The 19730-nt window shown below is 41.1% G+C and overlaps 1 protein-coding gene across 1 annotated transcript in view; it reads right to left on the bottom strand.

The window, feature by feature from the left end:
* The window catches only part of CFI (complement factor I), a 49880-nt gene that overhangs the window by 20219 nt on the left and 9931 nt on the right, over positions 1 to 19730 (bottom strand). Inside the window, exons 3-8 of the mRNA XM_061419401.1 lie at positions 15733 to 15792; positions 12216 to 12495; positions 10235 to 10388; positions 4186 to 4349; positions 3237 to 3350; positions 2987 to 3097 (exon numbers count right to left, since the gene is read on the bottom strand). Coding sequence (XP_061275385.1) covers positions 2987 to 3097; positions 3237 to 3350; positions 4186 to 4349; positions 10235 to 10388; positions 12216 to 12495; positions 15733 to 15792 — 883 coding nt within the window. The remainder of the gene's footprint in view (positions 1 to 2986; positions 3098 to 3236; positions 3351 to 4185; positions 4350 to 10234; positions 10389 to 12215; positions 12496 to 15732; positions 15793 to 19730) is intronic.

Here is a 19730-nt window from a genome sequence, read left to right as displayed (position 1 = left end):
GCAAGAGGATGTTTGCTATGACCAGTGTGTTCTCTTGGCAGAACTCTATTAGCCTTTGCCCTGCTTCGTTCTGTACTCCAAGGCCAAATTTGCCTGTTACTCCAGGTGTTTCTTGACTTCCTACTTTTGCATTCTAGTCCCCTATAATGAAAAGGACATCTTTTTTGGGTGTTAGTTCTAGAAGGTCTTGTAGGTCTTCATAGAACTGTTCAACTTCAGCTTCTTCAGCGTTACTGGTTGGGGCATAGACTTGGATTACCATGATATTGAATGGTTTGCCTTGGAAACGAACAGAGATCATTCTGTCATTTTTTGAGACTGCATCCAAGTACTGCATTTTGGAGTCTTTTGTTGAGTATGGTGGCTACTCCATTTCTTCGAAGGGATTCCTGCCCACAGTAGTAGATATAATGGTCATCTGAGTTAAATTTGCCCATTCCGGTCCATCTTAGTTCACTGATTCCTAGAATGTCAATGTTCACTCTTGCCATCTCCTGTTTGACCACTTCCAATTTGCCTTGATTCATGGACCTAAGATCCAGGTTTCTATGCACTTTAAAGAAGGCACTTTACCAGGGGCGTTTGGAATGTAAAAATAGTTAGCCTCTGTTTTAAAGGCATGTACTGTTGAAAAGGGAAGGTAAGACAGGTATAAAACACTACAATAAACTATTAACAGTAATGCAGTGATGTCCTGACACAGACACAACCACTATACAAGAGGCTGTTGTGTCACTTCCCAGGTTGTGTAAAGTGACATCACGTCAGTGGCTTGAAATCATCCATGGTGGGAATAAGTCACACCATAGAAATTAGCAAAAGCTGCAAATTAGGGAGTTCCTCTCCCTCTTCAAAGCCCACTGTTAAACATTTACCAGCACACCACCAGATTCACTCCGTGTACGTCAGGTGGATGCAAGGACCTGCACACACTCCTCCAGCAGCCTTCCCTATCTTTGAGGAAGGGAGTTCCATCCTTTCCGTTCTCAAGCCAAAATCCCTGGAGTCATCCTTGACTGCTCATTTGTTCTCACACCCCCATCCAATTCATAAGCAAATCATTCTGACTCTAGTTTTAAAATATATCCAGAATCTGACTGCTTCTCATCATTTCCATTCCTACCAGCTTATCCTAGTCACTGTCATCTTCCCTGGATTACTCAGTAGCTTCATCCCTGGTCTCCCTGCTTCTCCCCTCACCCTCATACAACCTATTCCCCACGCAGCAGCCAGAGTAATCTTGATTTAAAAATGTAACTCAGATCATGCTATTCCTCTGCTTAGAGTCCCCATTTCATTCCTTAACAGACGTCCCTAGATCTTCCCTGATCACCCCAACCAAGCACCTCTCCAACCTCTCCTATTGCCTGTTTTTTTTTTTTGTTTTTTTTTTTAATTTATTTATTTGGCTGCCCTGGGTCTCAGCTGCAGCACAAGGGAACTTTTAGTTGTGGCATGTGAACTCTTAGTTGGGGCATGTGGGGTCTAGTTCCCCGGCCAGGAATTGAACCTGGGACCCTTGCATTGGGACTGTGGAGTCTTAGCCACTGGACCCCCAGGGAAGTCCCCTCCTGCTTGTCTCTTAATCTCTCACTATGCACAGGTGGAACTCCTGCCACATAAGCCTCCTTGCTGACTGTCCCATACTGGAATGTTCCTATCTTAGCAGAACCACACTGGTTGTTGCCTCTGCCTAGAACACTCTTCTGCAGACTTCTGCATGGCTGGATCATCATTTCCTTCAGTTCTTTACCTAAAAACAAAAGTGAGCGAGCCTTCCCAAGCCACCTTATCTACACTTCCAGAATTTATCCCCCCCTTTATATCTTCTTTTCCTGCTTTTATAAAAAAAGTACTTATTATTTTACCAGATATTTTTACTTATTTTTCTTTATTGTTTCTCTTCCTCCACTAGAATATAAGATCTATGAAGGCACAGGTATTTTGAAGTGTTATTCACAGTGGTAACCCCAGCGTCTTAGAATAGGATCCAGCACACACAGTAAGAACTCAATGAATATCCATTGAGTAGATGAATAAATATATTAACTTAGGAAGATTTTTCCTCCAGAATACATTAATGGGAGAATGAGGTCAGTCTGAGTGGGATGCATTAAGTTCCGTTCAGTTCAGTCGCTCAGTCATGTCCAACTCTATGTGACCCCATGGACTGCAGCATGCATTAGGTACCTAGTAAATATTCCCCACCTTTGGAGGTTTTCCAGTGAGCACTAAAAAACAAAGAGCACCTGCTCACTGCTTTGAAATTTAGTAAGCAAAAGGAAGGAATTAAATAACACTTTGCCTGTCAGTAATGAACTGCATTTCATGGAAACAAAATAGTTCTTCTCTACAAGATTCCAGTTAATAAATGCAGAAGGAATGTTGAATTAGAAATTGTCATTATTTTAAAGAAGAAAGGAGAGATAAATTAGGAGTTTGGGATTAATAAACACAGACACACACACACACCTCCCAACACACAATGGATAACTAACAAAGATCTACTGTATAGCACAGGAAAATATATTCAATATATTGTAATAACCTCTAAGGGCAAAGAATCTGGAAGAGAACATATATATATATATGGATATCACTATGAAGTGAAGTGAAGTGTTTGTCCCTCAGTCATGTCCAACTCTTTGCAACCCCATAGATTATAGCCCGCCAGGCTCCTCTGTCCATGGAATTCTCCAGGCCAGAATACTGGAGTGGGTAGCTGTTCCCTTGCCCACAGATCTTCCCAACCCAGGGATCAAACATTGCAGTTTCAATTCTTTATCACTGGAGCTACCAGAGAAGCCCACACCTAAAACTAACACAATATTGTAAGTTGATTATACTTCAGTAAAAACTTTAGAAAAAGAAATTGCCATTTTACAAGCCCTATTGACAAATTGGATCTAGGCAATAATTACAAAGTCTGCTAAAACCCCTGGGTCAAGTAATAATAATAAAACATAACCACAAAACTTTAAATTACCTTCACAACCAACTTCATCTTCTCCCGTGATACAGTCCAGCTCACCATTGCACTTATACTGCTTTGGAATACAAACACCCGATTTACAGAGAAAACCTTCACCTCGGCAGTCTGTGCAAACACAAATAGAAGAGGGGATTTTTTTTCATTCTTAAGATGCAATAAGATGGGATCTTAAGTCAATGGGAAAGCTGCTTCTGTTTTCTTAGAAGAAAGCACTTGGGAGTTTAAAGGCTGGGTTCATCTCTACCTTTACAGCACAGCTCATCACTCTTGTCTACACAGTCATTGACACCATCACAGGCCTTCTTCTGAGGAATGCGTTTCCCATTCACACATTGAAAGGAGTCCTTTTTTGGAGGAGCTGTAAAGTAGAATTGTCTGTGTGAAATTCATTTAGCAAGTTGTGGATGACATCTTTATCACATGTTTGGAATAATGGGGGCATGAAGATAAATTCAGGCACAGATAAAAAGTGATATAAAATGCACGAGTGGTAGCATTACCATAATATATTAATAGGGAAAATAAATGCCAAAGCTGGCTTATGGAGGCCCTTTGCTAATCTCTGAAAGCCAGCATTTATTGTGGAGGCTTCTTCTGAGACTGGGAAAGGGGATCCGGGAATCCGGAGCCCTTGCAAACACTGGTGCTCACGCACTCCTTTCATGCTGACCCAGCCCCACCCCGAGGCTTACTTGGGCGGTGCCATTTACATTTTGATGGCTCTTTTTTTTAGCACCAAAAAGGATATGATCTTTAACACTGTATATATAGCTAAAATATTCCAATGTCAGGATGAAGGAGAAAAGCAGCAGTGATTGTCTCAAGCATAGATGCGATCACTTAACCATTTTAAAGGAATATGTAATCAGCTGGACTCCTGAAAGGAGATGCTGAGTTTCTTCTAATATTTACTTGTGTTTGCTACATCAATTTTAATCCATATGTTCAAAGAATCAAAGGGGAATCAAACAACTTTACTTCCCATGTAGGAAGTAAAGGATAGAAGGATATTTGAATGGAAAAAAAGTACAATAGGGGAAAAGCGCCGATTTGGGCTCTAAAACCCAAAATGTGATTTTGTCATTGTGTGTGACTGGCAACAGGAGATCCGTAATTTGTTTGTTTACTACAGACTTGGTGTGAAATAAACAGTCTCTAAGGAAGGGAAAATATTGGGCAAGTACTCCACTAACCTGCACTCTCTGTGTAACACACCACACCAGCCAACCCCTCCGAACTGTGTACTCCCTTAGTGAAAGTACATTCAGCCAAACTGGTCTCTAACCCTCGACAACGCACATGCAGACATTCAGGAGAATTTGGATCAGGATCTCTTCTATGAGTATCAAGAGCACCCCTGCAAATCAAACAAATGAAACGTTAAAGTAGAATAGTTAGTGCTTTGTGTTTCTAATTCTACTGGAGGAGGTGAGGGACTAATTTCCTTTTATTTTCTATGTATGGGTGATAGGTTAGGCAAGATGCTTACATTCTCTGAGCTTCCATATCTTCCCCAGTAACAAGGAATATAACTCCCTCACTGAGTTTTGTAAAGATGAACAAAAACAGTCAATTTAAATTGACTGGAAAAGTTCAAAATATGACAAGCAACCAAAAAGCAAAAGCAACCTGTTTGATTTGCAGGGGTGCTCTTGATACTTATAGAAGAGATCCTGATCTAAATTGGTTTCTCCTCCTCTGTTTCTTGTTAAGAAGAAATGCCTCTTTGATCAAACATTCCTGATTTCTTTCCAACCTGAGATGTGTCATCCTTGGCCTCTCCACCGGTTAACTCCTCTTTTCTCCAGAAAAGGGAGAAGATTAATTTGATCAGGAAATCTTGGAAATAAAAAGCAGGCCAGGACAACCCTGCTCTTCCATTCTCCCCCTGCTCCCTGCTGAGTCTTACCTGGTTGGCCCCATGGTTACCTGGGATCAGGGAGGTTGAGTTAGTTTAATTCTAACAGTTGCCTTAATTCTCTACTTTTATGCTAAGCTATGACCTCAATTCAGTCTTGACAGTGTCAAGTGGTATTTTGACATCTATATGCCATTGCTTGGACTTCTCAGTTTGTTCAGAATTTATGTAGCTAAGAGGCTACCTCAGTGACCCAGTATCCTAGAGATGGTGAGTTACAGTGAGCTTCCAGAACATTCAATTGCTCTCTGCTTTTCTGTAGAAGTTAATGAGGGAAATGGGTTAAAAATAAAAGGTTCAGCAAAGATGCAGGAGGCAAATGTAAGCACAAAATTAAGCAGTAATGGCAATGTAAATATCTGATAAATTATAATGAAAGGGAAAAAGAGAGCAATTAAAGGGAACAAAGATCCATAATGAAGATATAGCACTCATGAAACTGTGCCAAACTGAGTCGAAATATGAGAACAAATGGGAGTCATTTGGGGCAGTCTGACAGGTGAATAAGTTGAGAAATCTCTCAACATATGACTATCTGAAAGTACTAGATAAATGCCCTCAATGAGCTCTTAAGGAATTAAGGGAAATACCCACTGGCTAAATCAGAGAAGTCTGTTCATGAGCTTATACAAAGTATGATAAGAACAAAATACTGGGAGATCAAAGAATGAGAGAGTTTGCCATTAGGTTGAATCATAGGTTGTAGGTCACAAACTGTCAAAAATGAGAACTATCTAATGACTCAATTTAATGATAAGAGACTCTCACTAATGAACTACTAGCAGATGTGGTTTAGAAAAAAGAAAATTGAATGAAAAATGAAGAAGTGAGATGCAAGAAGCAACAACAAACCAAGAAGTTGGCAAATATGAAGTCCATCTGAATAACCACTGACTGAACAACAGTACTCCGATCAGATCAGATCAGTCGCTCAGTCGTGTCCGACTCTTTGCCACCCCATGAATCGCAGCACGCCAGGCCTCCCTGTCCATCACCAACTCCCGGAGTTCACCCAGACTCACGTCCATCGAGTCCGTGATGCCATCCAGCCATCTCATCCTCTGTCGTCCCCTTCTCCTGCCCCCAATCCCTCCCAGCATCAGAGTCTTTTCCAATGAGTCAACTCTTCGCATGAGGTGGCCAAAGTACTGGAGTTTCAGCTTTAGCATCATTCCTTGATAATTGCTTATTACATAATGATAGCAATTAACTTCAGGAATATATACAAATAAGGTGGAACAAAATACTGAAAAGTTGATATGGAAACAACATTCTTTGTATTATTTCTGAAGAGGGCAAGAACTTCATAATTTAAGGATTCATGGTATAAACGTGAAGATAACCATTAATGGAATAGAAATAGGATATATATGATTTTCAAACCAAGTAGAGGAAGAAAAAGAAGATTAAGAAAACAACAACAGCTTTATTAACCCAACAGAATTTTTAAAAGGAAGAAACAAGAGGATATGAAAAGGGCAAATAATAAGCCCCAAATAAGACAGGAAAATCAACAACATAAATAATCACAATAATGTAAATGGACTAAACTCTTCAGCTATCATCATATTGTATTTAAAAAAAAAAGAGAGAGATATGCTGTTTATAAGGGACACACTCAAAAGATAAAGACCTTGAAAACTTATAAATAAATAAATGGGAAAATATTTGAATAAAGCAATTGACATGATTTTTTATTCTAATGGAATAAAAATTTTTATTCTAACACATCTATTATGTAGAACCCTGCATATGAAGCATTTGAAATATACTCAGTACAAAGGAAGTCTCAAAAAATGTTTAAACAATTGTCCTCATGTGGAGAAATTCTCTCTCCACGATACAATTAAATAGGAAATTTATAACAAAAAGTTAACCAAAAGCAAACTAATACATTCATTAGGAAAGTAAAAAAAGAAACTTCTAAATTATGTTTGAGTCAAGGGGGAATTATACTGAAAATTAGAAATATTTTGAACTGAACAGTAAATAGAATACTCACTAGTAAAGGCATGCAGATGAAGCATTAACTAGAGGGAAATTTGTACCTTAAATGCTTATATTAGAAAGGAAGAAAAACTGAAAATTGACAAGCTAAGGATTTAACTCACAGAATTAGAAAGAATACAATAGGGAAAAGCAGAGAGAGAGAGAGAGAGCCAAAGATAACAGCAAACATTAATGAAAACAAAGAAACAAGATTTACAAATATAAAAGCGAAAGACATTAATCCAATAGACAAATCTTTGCAAGGTTGATGAGAAAAAATGAGAAAGAAAGAGTATACAAACAACATTAGGTACGAAGGAATGGACATAATCATAGATGAATAGAGACAGTTATGCATGCAACTGTACGGATGCAAATGTAGAGTATGCAACTCTACGGATCAGCAAAGGATTTGCACCCAGAGACCTGAGCAAACCTACAGTTTGTGCACTCAGCAGTGTTCTAAGTACTAGTCAAGCATAAACACATTTCATCCTCATGACTACACTGTGAGGCAGGCAGTATTCTCAGGTTACATTTGAGGAAGTTGAGGCATGAAAAGACAGGGTAATCAAAAGACGATTAGTTGGAAGAATAAAATCAGCCCTGGGAAAAACCATTATATCTACTACTGCGGGCAGGAATCCCTCAGAAGAAATGGAGTAGCCATGACAGTCAACAAAAGAGTCCAAAATGCAGCACTTGGATGCAATCTCAAAAACGACAGAATGATCTCTGTTCGTTTCCAAGGCAAACCATTCAATATCATAGTAATCCAAGTCTACGCCCCAACCAGTAACGCTGAAGAAGCTGAAGTTGAACAGTTCTATGAAGACCTACAAGACCTTCTAGAACTAACACCCAAAAAAGATGTCCTTTTCATTATACGGGACTAGAATGCAAAAGTAGGAAGTCAAGAAACACCTGGAGTAACAGGCAAATTTGGCCTTGGAGTACAGAACGAAGCAGGGCAAAGGCTAATAGAGTTTTGCCAAGAAAATGCACTGGTCATAGCAAACACCCTCTTCCAACAACACAAGAGAAGACTCTCCACATGGACATCACCAGATGGTCAACACCGAAATCAGCTTGATTATATTCTTTGCAGCCAAAGATGGAGAAGCTCTATACAGTCAGCAAAAACAAGACCAGGAGCTGACTGTGGCTCAGATCATGAACTCCTTATTGCCAAATTCAGACTTAAATTGAAGAAAGTAGGGAAAACCACTAGACCATTCAGGTATGACCTAAATCAAATCCCTTATGATTATACAGTGGAAGTGAGAAATAGATTTAAGGGCCTAGATCTGATAGATAGAGTGCCTGATGAACTATGGAATGAGGTTCGTGACATTGAACAGGAGACAGGGATCAAGACCATCCCCATGGAAAAGAAATGCAAAAAAGCAAAATGGCTGTCTGGGGAGGCCTTACAAATAGCTGTGAAAAGAAGAGAAGCGAAAAGCAAAGGAGAAAAGGAAAGATATAAGCATCTGAATGCAGAGTTCCAAAGAATAGCAAGAAGAGATAAGAAAGCCTTCTTCAGTGATCAATGCAAAGAAATAGAGGAAAAAAACAGAATGGGAAAGACTAGAGATCTCTTAAGGAAAATTAGATATACCAAGGGAACATTTCATGCAAAAATGGGCTCGATAAAGGACAGAAATGGTATGGACCTAACAGAAGTAGAAGATATTAAGAAGAGGTGGCAAGAATACACAGAACTGTACAAAAAAGATCTTCATGACCAAGATAATCACGATGGTGTGATCACTGACGTAGAGCCAGACATCCTGAAATGTGAAGTCAAGTGGGCCTTAAGAAGCATCACTACAAACAAAGCTAGTGGAGGTGATGGAATTCCAGTTGAGCTATTTCAAATCCTGAAAGATGATGCTGTGAAAGTGCTGCACTCAATATGCCAGCAAATTTAGAAAACTCAACAGTGGCCACAGGACTGGAAAAGGTCAGTTTTCATTCCGATCCCAAAGAAAGGCAATGCCAAAGAATGCTCAAACTACCACACGACTGCACTCATCTCACATGCTAGTAAAGTAATGCTCAAAATTCTCCAAGCCAGGCTTCAGCAATATGTGAACTTGAACTTCCTGATGTTCAAGCTGGTTTTAGAAAGGGCAGAGGAACCAGAGATCAAATTGCCAACATCCGCTGGATCATGGAAAAAGCAAGAGAGTTCCAGAAAAACATCTATTTCTGCTTTATGGACTATGCCAAAGCCTTTGACTGTGTGGATCACAATAAACTGTGGAAAATTCTGAAAGAGATGGGCATACCAGACCACCTGACCTGCCTCTTGAGAAATCTGTATGCAGGTCAGGAAGCAACAGTTAGAATTGGACATGGAACAACAGACTGGTTCCAAATAGGAAAAGAAGTATGTCAAGGCTGTATATTGTCACCCTGCTTATTTAACTTATATGCAGAGTACATCATGAGAAACCCTGGGCTGGAAGAAACACAAGCTGGAATCAAGATTGCCGGGAGAAATATCAATAACCTCAGATATGCAGATGACACCACCCTTATGGCAGAAAGTGAAGAGGATCTAAAGAGCCTCTTGATAAAAGTGAAAGAGGAGAGTGAAAAAGTTGGCTTAAAGCTCAACATTCAGAAAATGAAGATCATGGCATCCGGTCCCATCACTTCATGGGAAATAGATGGGGAAACAGTGGAAACGGTGTCAGACTTTATTTCTTTGGGCTCCAAAATCGCTGCAGATGGTGACTGCAGCCATGAAATTAAAAGACGCTTACTCCTTGGAAGGAAAGTTATGTCCAACCTAGACAGCATATTCAAAAGCAGAGACATTACTTTGCCAACAAAGGTCCGTCTAGTCAAGGCTATGGTTTTTCCAGTGGTCATGTATGGATGTGAGAGTTGGACTGTGAAGAAAGCTGAGCGCCAAAGAATTGATGCTTTTGAACTGTGGTGTTGGAGAAGACTCTTGAGAGTCCCTTGGACTGCAAGGAGATCCAACCAGTCCATTCTGAAGGAGATCAGCCCTGGGATTTCTTTGGAAGGAATGATGCTAAAGCTCAAACTCCAGTACTTTGGCCACCTCATGTGAAGAGTTGACTCATTGGAAAATACTCTGATGCTGGGAGGGATTGGGGGCAGGAGGAGAAGGGGACGACAGAGGATGAGATGGCTGGATGGCATCACTGACTCGATGGACATGAGTCTGAGTGAACTCCGGGAGTTGCTGATGGACAGGGAGGCCTGGCGTGCTGCGATTCATGGGGTCGCAAAGAGTCGGACACGACTGAGCGACTGAACTGAACTGAATTGGGAAAATTCAATGAGCATGCACTCACAGTTGAAATCCACAGTCAATGCAGGCCACGTTGGCCTCAGTAATGCTCCAGCTGTCTCCACACACAAACATTTTTGTATCTAGGTCTGCAAGTTTTACAGCAACAATTCCTTCTGAATCTTGTTTTCCATTTGACAAGGAAACACTAAATTGCCCTGAAATTAAAAAATATATATTTTTAAAGAATTAGCAACAGTCATGCATTCATTTTTTCTCCTCTTGATTAAAAGCCTCTAAAGAAATAAAATGAATAATTTTTAATTAACTTTGAAAACTATGAAGATGTTAATAAATAACGGTAAGCAATTATTTTATGAATTTATTAATTATCAGTGGCTGAAGTACCCAGTTGTAAAAAAAAAAATCATAAAATCCTCACATCAATTTTATGAAGACTAGGGTGATATTTATTTCCATTTTTACACATGAGGAACCTACATTTATCCAGTTTTATACATGAGATTAAGTTGCTTGCTCAAGGTGTGAAGCCAGGAATCTGTACTTGCCATATTGATCTGACTCCAAAATCCATGCTCTTAAAAGTAAGCTAAACAAGTAAAGAAAATGTAAGAAAGGTTTACGTATTCTCACACACTTAAGGCACTGCATGCCTGAAGAGAACGGAAGTCTGACACTGACGAATAATCTCCACTATTGCTTTCCTCCTCTCCAACAGGTAAAAGAGCCGGACTCAGGGATCTTCCTTCCTCCTGTCCACAATACCTCAGCATCTTACCTCAGCAACACAAAAATATTTAGGCTACTGTGTTCTGGTGCACGTCATGGTATCTTTAAAAAGAATGTTTCAAGCATTCTGTAAATTCATGAAATGTCTGTGATAATTCATATCCAAAGACAACGAGCTTGAAACTCGCTGTCATAGTTCAAATTTCACGAGCACTTCTTGTTCACTCTCCACAGAGCTTTATGTACATGGTTTAACTTTCACGAGAATCTTATGAGTTAGGAACTACTGTTACTCACATTTTACAGATGTGGAAACTGCAGTCCAGAGAGGCTGCACAGCTTGTCAATAATGGAGGGGGTGCTTGGAGGGGCTTGCAACTAAATCTGACTGACAGTGAGACCCTCAGTCTTCTGATTGATTTTTGGTTACGTTGGGTCTTCATTGCCCCCACGGGCTTCTCATTGCAGGGGCTTCTCTTGCCGTGGTACACAGGCTCTGAGGAGCACGGGCTTCAGTAGTTGTGGCTCCTGGGCTCTAGAGCGCAGGCTTGGTAGTTGTGGTGCAGGGGCTTAGCTGCTCCAAGGAATGTGGGATCTTTCTGGACCAGGGATTGAACCCATGTCTCCTGCATTGGCAGGCTGATTCTTTACCACTGGGCCACCAGGGCAGCCCAAGAGTCTTTTCATCTTAATCACTCCACTAATTCATGTATTAGGGTCCCAGCCTCCTCGTTACATTAGGCACCTGATTGAAGTCTTGACAAGCTCTCTGATCTGATGTGTCATTTGCTAGGGTGGAGTATGTCCTTGGCCAGCAGTGGCCTGAGCTAAACCTCGGATCAGGGCTGATGAGGCTGGGGCTAGGGAGAGGGGTAGGGATTGGTGGGATGGAAACTAGAAGAAATGACTGGGGTTGGGGGTCCAAAGAAGTTCTATTTCAGTCCCAATCTCATGTAAAGCATTTCCCCCTGGGTTCTAAAGCAACTCAACAGCTCTGGGAACAATCCCTTTAGCCAAGTAGAAGTGAGAGTAGGGATGGTTCTGACGGGCTGGGCAGCAGAGAGTGGCATAGGCACTGGGAGTGGGAAGGACCAGCCTCAGGGTCACATGCTCTAGATTCAATGGCTGGCTGTGTTCTGATGATCCCTAATTTCTTTATTATCACCCCAACTACTACTGAGGGTCTAGAGAAGAATTTTGAGTTGTCATTATAACATTCCAAAGGAAAAGTATTTTCTAATAGAAAATACAGTAGACAATTTTCTTCTTAATATAATAAACTAGGCTTTTCCTACCTCCACCTGTGCATGCTCCACTTTTTAAAAACTTTGCCTCAGGACGATAACATTCAAAACTCTTCTGCTGACAGTAAGTTGAGTAGCTTTTCCCATTAGTTGAACACACCCTGGTACCATTCTTCGGGCACTGATAAGGAAGTTTACAAAGACACGTCCCATCGATGCACTTCTGCCACGGTTGGCAGAAGACTTTGTTGCAGGAGAGATGTGTGTGTTTTTCAGTTAAGCACTTTTTATCCACGAAATCTTTTTGAGATGTGTCTTGTGTTGAAGTGGGCTGTAAAGCATAAAATAAACATCAACTTAGCAACAAACTAAAATATTTTTAAAGATGAAAACCTGAAGGAAAGAAACAAAACGGACTCACCTACTCCACAGCATAGATAAGGGCGATGTGGTCTGGTGGTTTTCAGACTCAAACAACTCTGGCTTCTAGTCCCAGCTTGGGCACTTACAGTTTAATTGGTCTTGAGCAAGTTACCTACCCTCATGAAACATGAGCTTCCTCATCTGTAAAATTGGGTATTACCTTCTATTTCACAAGGTTATTGCCAAGATTAGAAATAAGATGTGTATAATAGTTGAGAGGTACTAGGCATGAAATCAGTGGGAGCTGTAATTATTCAAAAGCCAAATAAAATTCTGCCTTTGAAGTAATCAACGTATCTCACCAGTCACCTTGCTGCTGCTAAGTCACTTCAGTTGTGTCCGACTCTGTGCGACCCCACAGATGGCAGCCCCCCGGGCTCCCCCGTCCCTGGGATTCTCCAGGCAAGAACACTGGAGTGGGTTGCCATTTCCTTCTCCAATGCATGAAAGTGAAAAGTCAAAGTGAAGTCGCTCAGTCGTGTCTGACTCTTAGCGACCCCATAGACTGCAGCCTACCAGGCTCCTCTGTCCATGGGATTTTCCAGGCAAGAGTTCTGGAGTGGGGTGCCATTGCCTTCTCTGCACCAGTCACCTTAAGGAGTAGCAAATTTGGTGCTGATTATAGTCTCATGGAATGGACTGATGAATGAAGCTGATTAATTCTATTAATAAATGCAAAACCATTTGCCAAACTCCTACTTTGTGCAAAATCCTGGTAAAATGAACATGATATTGGCTCTGTCTTTCAAGGGTTTGACATCTAGACAGTAAGATAGAAATACACATAAAAACTAGGGTAAGTGATGTAGCAGTCATACAAACAAGATGCAGTACTCTTGGAGATCCAGAGTGGGAGAGACTACATCTTTCCAGGGGCTTTTTTGTTGTTGTTGCCACTCCATGGGGCATCGGGGATCTTAGTTTCCCAACTAGGGATCAGACTCTTGACCCTTGCAGTGGAAATGCAGAATCTTAACCACTGAACCACCAGGGAAGTCCCTCCAGGTGCATTTTAAAAGGCCTCGTGGAGCATCTAAGCAGAGCGAGGAAAGTCAGGTGTTAGCAGAGGGTTGGTGCTAGCAAAACACAGGAAGGGTGGTGCACATCATGAGCAGTCCCACCTGATGGCTCTAGGCTTGTGTGTGCTTCAGCTGGGGTGGTCACGGGTTAGGAAACCCTGCCTAAGGAGTATACCAGCCAGAAGGGAGACAGGCAAGCCCATCTCTGGTAGACATGAGTCAAGGTAGATATGCTCAAGCTCCCTGGTAGACATGGGCCAAAGATGCCATCAGGACTGTGTTCTGGGTCCTTGGCCTGACTAGGAGGCTTGGGAACATCTCGAAGAAGAGCTGATATCTGGATTGAGTTCTGAGAGCATTCAGGAGGAGTCTACTGGCAGGGTGGGGTGGGTACACACTCCAGGCAGAACTGTGAAACCCTGACAGTAAAAACAGTGCATTTCAGGCTGAGGGATAGAGCAAGAGGGTGGTGGGGGATAAGGTAGCCGGTCCTGAGGGAGTCCCTGGGAGACTTTTTTTGAATTTCCTTAAATTTGCATTGGAGGAAGATCTTTCTGGAGATCAGATCAGACAGCTAGGCAGGAGGCCAATTAGACCTGTGGGGGAATTCTCTGGCAGTCCAGTGGTTAAGACTCCACGCTTCCATTGCAGGGGCCCCTGTTCCATCCTTGGTTGGGAAACTAAGATTCCGCATATGATCAGTGCTGCTAAAAAAAAAAAAAAAGACCTCCAGGAATCCAGAAGAAATACAGTGAAGGCTGGAAATAGTTCAATTGGGTCAAAAGCCAGTTGTGGAAAGTTAATGCTCTCTCTGTGTGTGTGTTCTCCAGGTATCCCTTTGAAGGATGGGCATCCTTTTATCTGGTCTCCCCAGCCTCGGGCCATAAGAGTTCCCACCCCTCCCCAACCCGTACTCTTGCTCAGTGGGCAGAAACAAGTTAAACAATCTTTAAGGGCTGTGATGAAGAAAAAAATCAGTCACTTAAAGACCACATAAAATTTTGCAAAAGCTGTGAAAGTCATTCTATCTGATGTGATTTTTAGTAAACTTTATCAAATAACCAGGAAATTTGACAAATTTATCATTAAATACACCAATTTTTGATACACGGGTCTAGAATAAAATCTACTACTTAATACTTTCCATGGTTCCATGTACCTTTTTTGGTAGCACTTATTAGAGTTGAACTTTGTAATTATTTAGCTCCTGTACCTTCCACTGATAAAATTTAAGTGCCCTGACAGCTAGGACAGTCACCCTTTTAGGGACAATCACCTTTCTATTGAAAAATCAATATTTTAATTGGGTGAAAATTTTTCTTTTTTCCCCCAATTTATCCCTTTCTGAGGTGTCATTTTCCCCTGAGTTTTAGACTGAAACTTGGACAAGTGTCATCAACTTTTCAGTCATTCTTAGAGCAAAAACAAAAAATTAAAAGACACTTGGTCTCATGAAGAGTCACATATTGAAGGAGGAAACAGACAGAACAGGCTCCATCTTGAGAGCAGGACTCAATCTCGGGCTGGACTGTGGACTTTGAGTTATTTATGTCCAGTATCTGTGGAAGTGACATACCAACTGGAAAACCAGAACCCCCCCACCACCCCCCACCCCATGGAAGAGCCCCAGGGCTTGTACCTAGACTCTTGGGGCCTAAAAGAATACCCTAATTATCTGTGTAACTGAATAGAATCATAAATTCTATTATGCTTATTGGAATATGACCATAGGCCTATTGATAATTGTCCACTGTTAACTACCTAGGCTTGAGGCCTATGAATCATGGGTTAACTTTGATTGTATCTTTCTTTTCCTTTGTTCAGACTAGTTTCAGGGAATTTGGGGAGGTGGGTTTGGGGACATACACTTAGGGTATATAGATCAGATCAGATCAGATCAGATCATTCGCTCAGTCGTGTCCGACTCTTTGCGACCCCATGAATCGCAGGGTATATAAGGTCTTCACAAAAACTGGTCGGGGTCCTTGGCTAAGAGGAGACTCTGCCTTGGGCCCGCCGGTGTAATAAACTGCACTCCACTATCTGCATTGTCCTTCTGAGTGAGTTTGTTTCCCGGAATGTGTGGCTACAACAACATAACAGCAAGTAATTATAGAGACTCTGACCTTCACTTCAGATGAAGCTTCTGTCTCCTTGCTCAGACTTGCTTCAGGGGCATGGTGAGCCTGGAATGCATTGAATGAACAGTGAAAAACAAAACACACAAACAACCAAAAAGACCCCCAAAAAACAAACCAAAAAAAAAAAAAAAAAACCACACACACACACAAAGAACACTGAGGAGAATTTTCCCCTTTTTAGTAGCTGAAGATGTGGAATAAGCAGAAGATATTTTGCTCTTCAGCCAGAGAGATGTTGCTCATGTGTCTAATTTTGCAGAGAGCTTCAGAAGAGGAAGCAGAAAAAAAGGCCACTGAATTTGATGAACAAAGATGACTGGGATCCTTGAGGCAGAAGTTTTAGCTGAATGTCAGAGGCAGAGACCAGACGTTGGTGAGCTGAGGCCAGAATGGGCAGTGAAGAAATGGGAACAGAAGCACGGGCTAACTCTGTTGATTGGTCCTGTACTCAGACATGGGAGACTGAACACAGACTTTACAGAAACTTCTGCCTCCTCTCCAAGTTTCATTAAAATGAGAGTAATATAATTTTAAAAAAAGGCATAATCAATAAGGCCAAGGAGAATGGGGGAGAGGATTATAGACTTGGGATATTATTGAAAGGTTGGAAGCCGGAAAGCAGATGGGCAGGTGGTAATAGGTTTAGCACATGACAGAGCAATGAAACCCAAACCTAATGAGGGAACTCCATAAGAATAAAGCAAATAACCCCCCAGAGGACCCCAGAAAAGCTTAGGAACTGGGGCCCCTACTACTTCTGAAGAAGATGGAGTGGCTAAAAGAACCAAAGGATTAGTTAAAAGAATGGCTGTATGAATATGTTTTTAAGGAATCTCATATAAACAGCAGAAGAAACAACAAATGTTTGAAAGTTGTTTCTAGTTAGAGTCAAGGGTGAGGAGGTGTGTGTGAGAGAGGTGTTTAATGTTATGTGTGTCTGTGGTAGTCGCTCGGTCATGTCCCTTTGTGACCCTTTGACCCCAAGGACTGTAGCCTTCCAGGCTCCTCTGTCCATGGGATTCTCCAGGCAAGAATACTAACAGTGGGTTGTTATTCCTTTCTCCAGAGGATCTTCCTGACCCAGGGATTGAACCTGGGTCTCCTACATTGCAGGCAGATTCTTTACCATCTGAGCCACCAGGGAAGTCCATCTAAGCCCAACCAATTGTTAAATAAATTATTAAATATTTTAATATCACCATGATTTTAAGCCCTATGGTATTATTTGCCTTTGTAATTGTATATAGAATTAATTTAGTAAAAAACAGCTAAATGAAAAAGAAGGTCATCATGCTTTCAGTATAGAAAGCATTAAGGTTAGGCTTTGAAGGGGAAAAAAATGGAAAGATAGTATCATAAAGGGACACAGTAAAGAGAGATTTTTGTTGTTAGGTGAGATTTCATCATGAGTAAAGGGTAAGGTCAGTAATCCAACGGAATGGGAAAGATGGGAGCTTTAAGAGAGAAAGGGCAAAATTGTTAGAATAAGGTTGAGGATGGGATGGGAGAAGGTATAACCAGAGCATGGGGGAGAAGATTGCCTTTGGAATTAGGCAGTTTTCTATTTCTAAAATTTCTTATTGTAAGTGGAATCAATTTTATGATAATATTACCATTTAAAATTTAAGATTGATGGTAATGGCAAATACCAACACTGTGGCTGCTGACAATGGCAATAGTCAAAGGAAAGTTAGAAAATTATTTGTGATGGCGGAAAACAGTAAAAGTAAGGCTTTCTTATTCACTGTGTAAAACCTGATGGCAAAAAGTTTTAACTCTAAAGGGACTGGGTAAGTCACAGTTGCCCATGGAGCCTCGATGTCTAAGCAGTAGGCTGATGATCTTAGAGGACGTTATTAAAGGGGTTTGTACATGCATTTTTACACCAGTCTTTGCTGTAGACAGAATATAAACTATTCCTCATACATTCATGTGTGTTTATCTTTCCAATGGGTGTGGAAGCTGTTAAAATTAATAAGAAGCAAAATTATTTAAATCATCACTGAAATTATATTGATTGTGTAACTTCCTTCCTTCCTACAATAACGGATTGTAATAACTAAAATTACAGCTACTATTCTGCCTATAGTTGATGGTGAAAGGTAGAGTGGTGGATCTAAGTATTTTCTTAGGATTTGTTTTTGTGGTAAACATAATACTATTTACTAAAATCTCATGTAACTCTTACTTCCAAGCAAATGGTGAGGCTGCATTTCCTTCTTGTGGCTGGATGTGGTGGTGACTTGCTTTGCCCACAGAAATGTGAGCTGAAGTAACATGTATTGGTTTCAGGTAGAAACATTTAATTTCCAGTGCTCAACAATGCTACTTACTTCTGCTCTGCTATGGTGATCAGGGGAGCATGTGTTTCAGAGGCACCATAGAATCAAACCAGCTCAGAAGGTTGGCCCAACACATGGAGGACGTGTTCACTGGAGAGTTACCCAGACCCACAGTCTTTGCATGAGAAAAAATTAACTTTTCTTATGTCAAGCCACTAAGATTTGAGGATTGGTTCTTATTGGAGTGTAGCCAAAACTGACTGATACAGATAGCCATCTAGAAATAGTCTTTATAATCCCAAACCTTGAGAACCACTTGTCTAGGGAGATTGGGACAAACTGAATCATTCTGTGTGTAAGCTATGTGTGAGCTGATGGAGTATGCTAAAGAAGCCTTTTCCCCATTGTTATTGAGTCTGGAATTTAAAGCTGAAAAAGAAGAATACCAAATACATGGAAATTACTCCCAGTTGTAGCCTAGGACTGTCTGCCTCACTCACGTGAGGTGTGTAATTGTGCAAATGCAGATTCTTGGACCCAAGCATTCGACCTCCTGAGTTAGAATTTCTGAGGGGAGACCTTGAATCTGTACTGTAAACAAGCTCCATAAAGATTCTTACACTCCCCAAGGATGGAGAGCCACTCCTATTGTGCAATAATTTTCAAAGTGGATTACATAAACCCCAGGGATGTGAAGATAACCCAGAGGGTGAAATAACTTTGTATGTTTTATTGAAAAAGTAGAAAGACAGAAATGAACCTTTTCTAATATTTGAATATGGATTGGCTCTTCACAGCATATTCACTCACTATTTATTGAGAGCCTACTATATGCTGGGCACTGCTCTGGGTCCTGGGGACACAAGTGCAAAAAGTAAATAAAGAATAAACATAGGGACCTCCCTGGTGATCCAGTGGCTAAGACTTTGTGTTTCCAATGCAGGGGGCCCAGGTTCAGTCCCAGGACATGCATGACATCCCACACGTCACAATTAAAGATTCCAAATAAGACCCGGTGCAGACAAATAAATAAATATTTTTTTAAAAAAGAATAAATATGTAGTATGACATAAGGAGACAAACACAAACACACAGTAAGAGAAAGAGAGAGATTGTGGAGAGTGAGGGGCAGGATTGCTGTTTTTGCATATAGGGTTGTCAAGGAAGACTTTGAGGAAAAGTCCTTGGAGCAGATGCCTGAAGGTGAGTGAGTAAGCCATGCAGATATCTAGGGGTGAAGTGTCACAGTCAGAGGAAACAGCCAGAGCAAAAGTTGAGGGGTAGAAGTATATGTGATGTGCTCTTGGACCAGGACGCTGGTGTGGCTGGAGGGCTGTGAATGACTGAAGGGAGAACAGGAGGAGATGAGGCCAGAGAATTGGAGGGATGTGTGATTGATCACATAGGACCTTGTTGGCTACTGGAAAGATTTTGGCTTATCCACTGGAGGATGTGAGCAAATGATGTTGAGAGGGTAGGCAGATAATGAAGAATTGGTAAAGGAGATAAGAAGACGTGGCCAGTGAAGTAAAAGACAAATAAACAGAAAATGGTGACACAGAGGCAGAGAGAAGGAAGGGATGATTAGCAGTTGTGTGATACTCCTCCAGTAAGATGGGGATCTTGACAAAGGTTATTTTGGTAGAATGTGGGAACTCAAGCCAGACTGGGTTGGGAAGCCCCAAGAAATAATAGAAAGAG

The sequence above is a fragment of the Bos javanicus genome, chromosome 6 (assembly GCF_032452875.1).
Source record: "Bos javanicus breed banteng chromosome 6, ARS-OSU_banteng_1.0, whole genome shotgun sequence".
Classification (NCBI taxonomy): Eukaryota; Metazoa; Chordata; class Mammalia; order Artiodactyla; family Bovidae; genus Bos; species Bos javanicus.
This window is presented reverse-complemented; position numbering and strand designations above follow the sequence as displayed.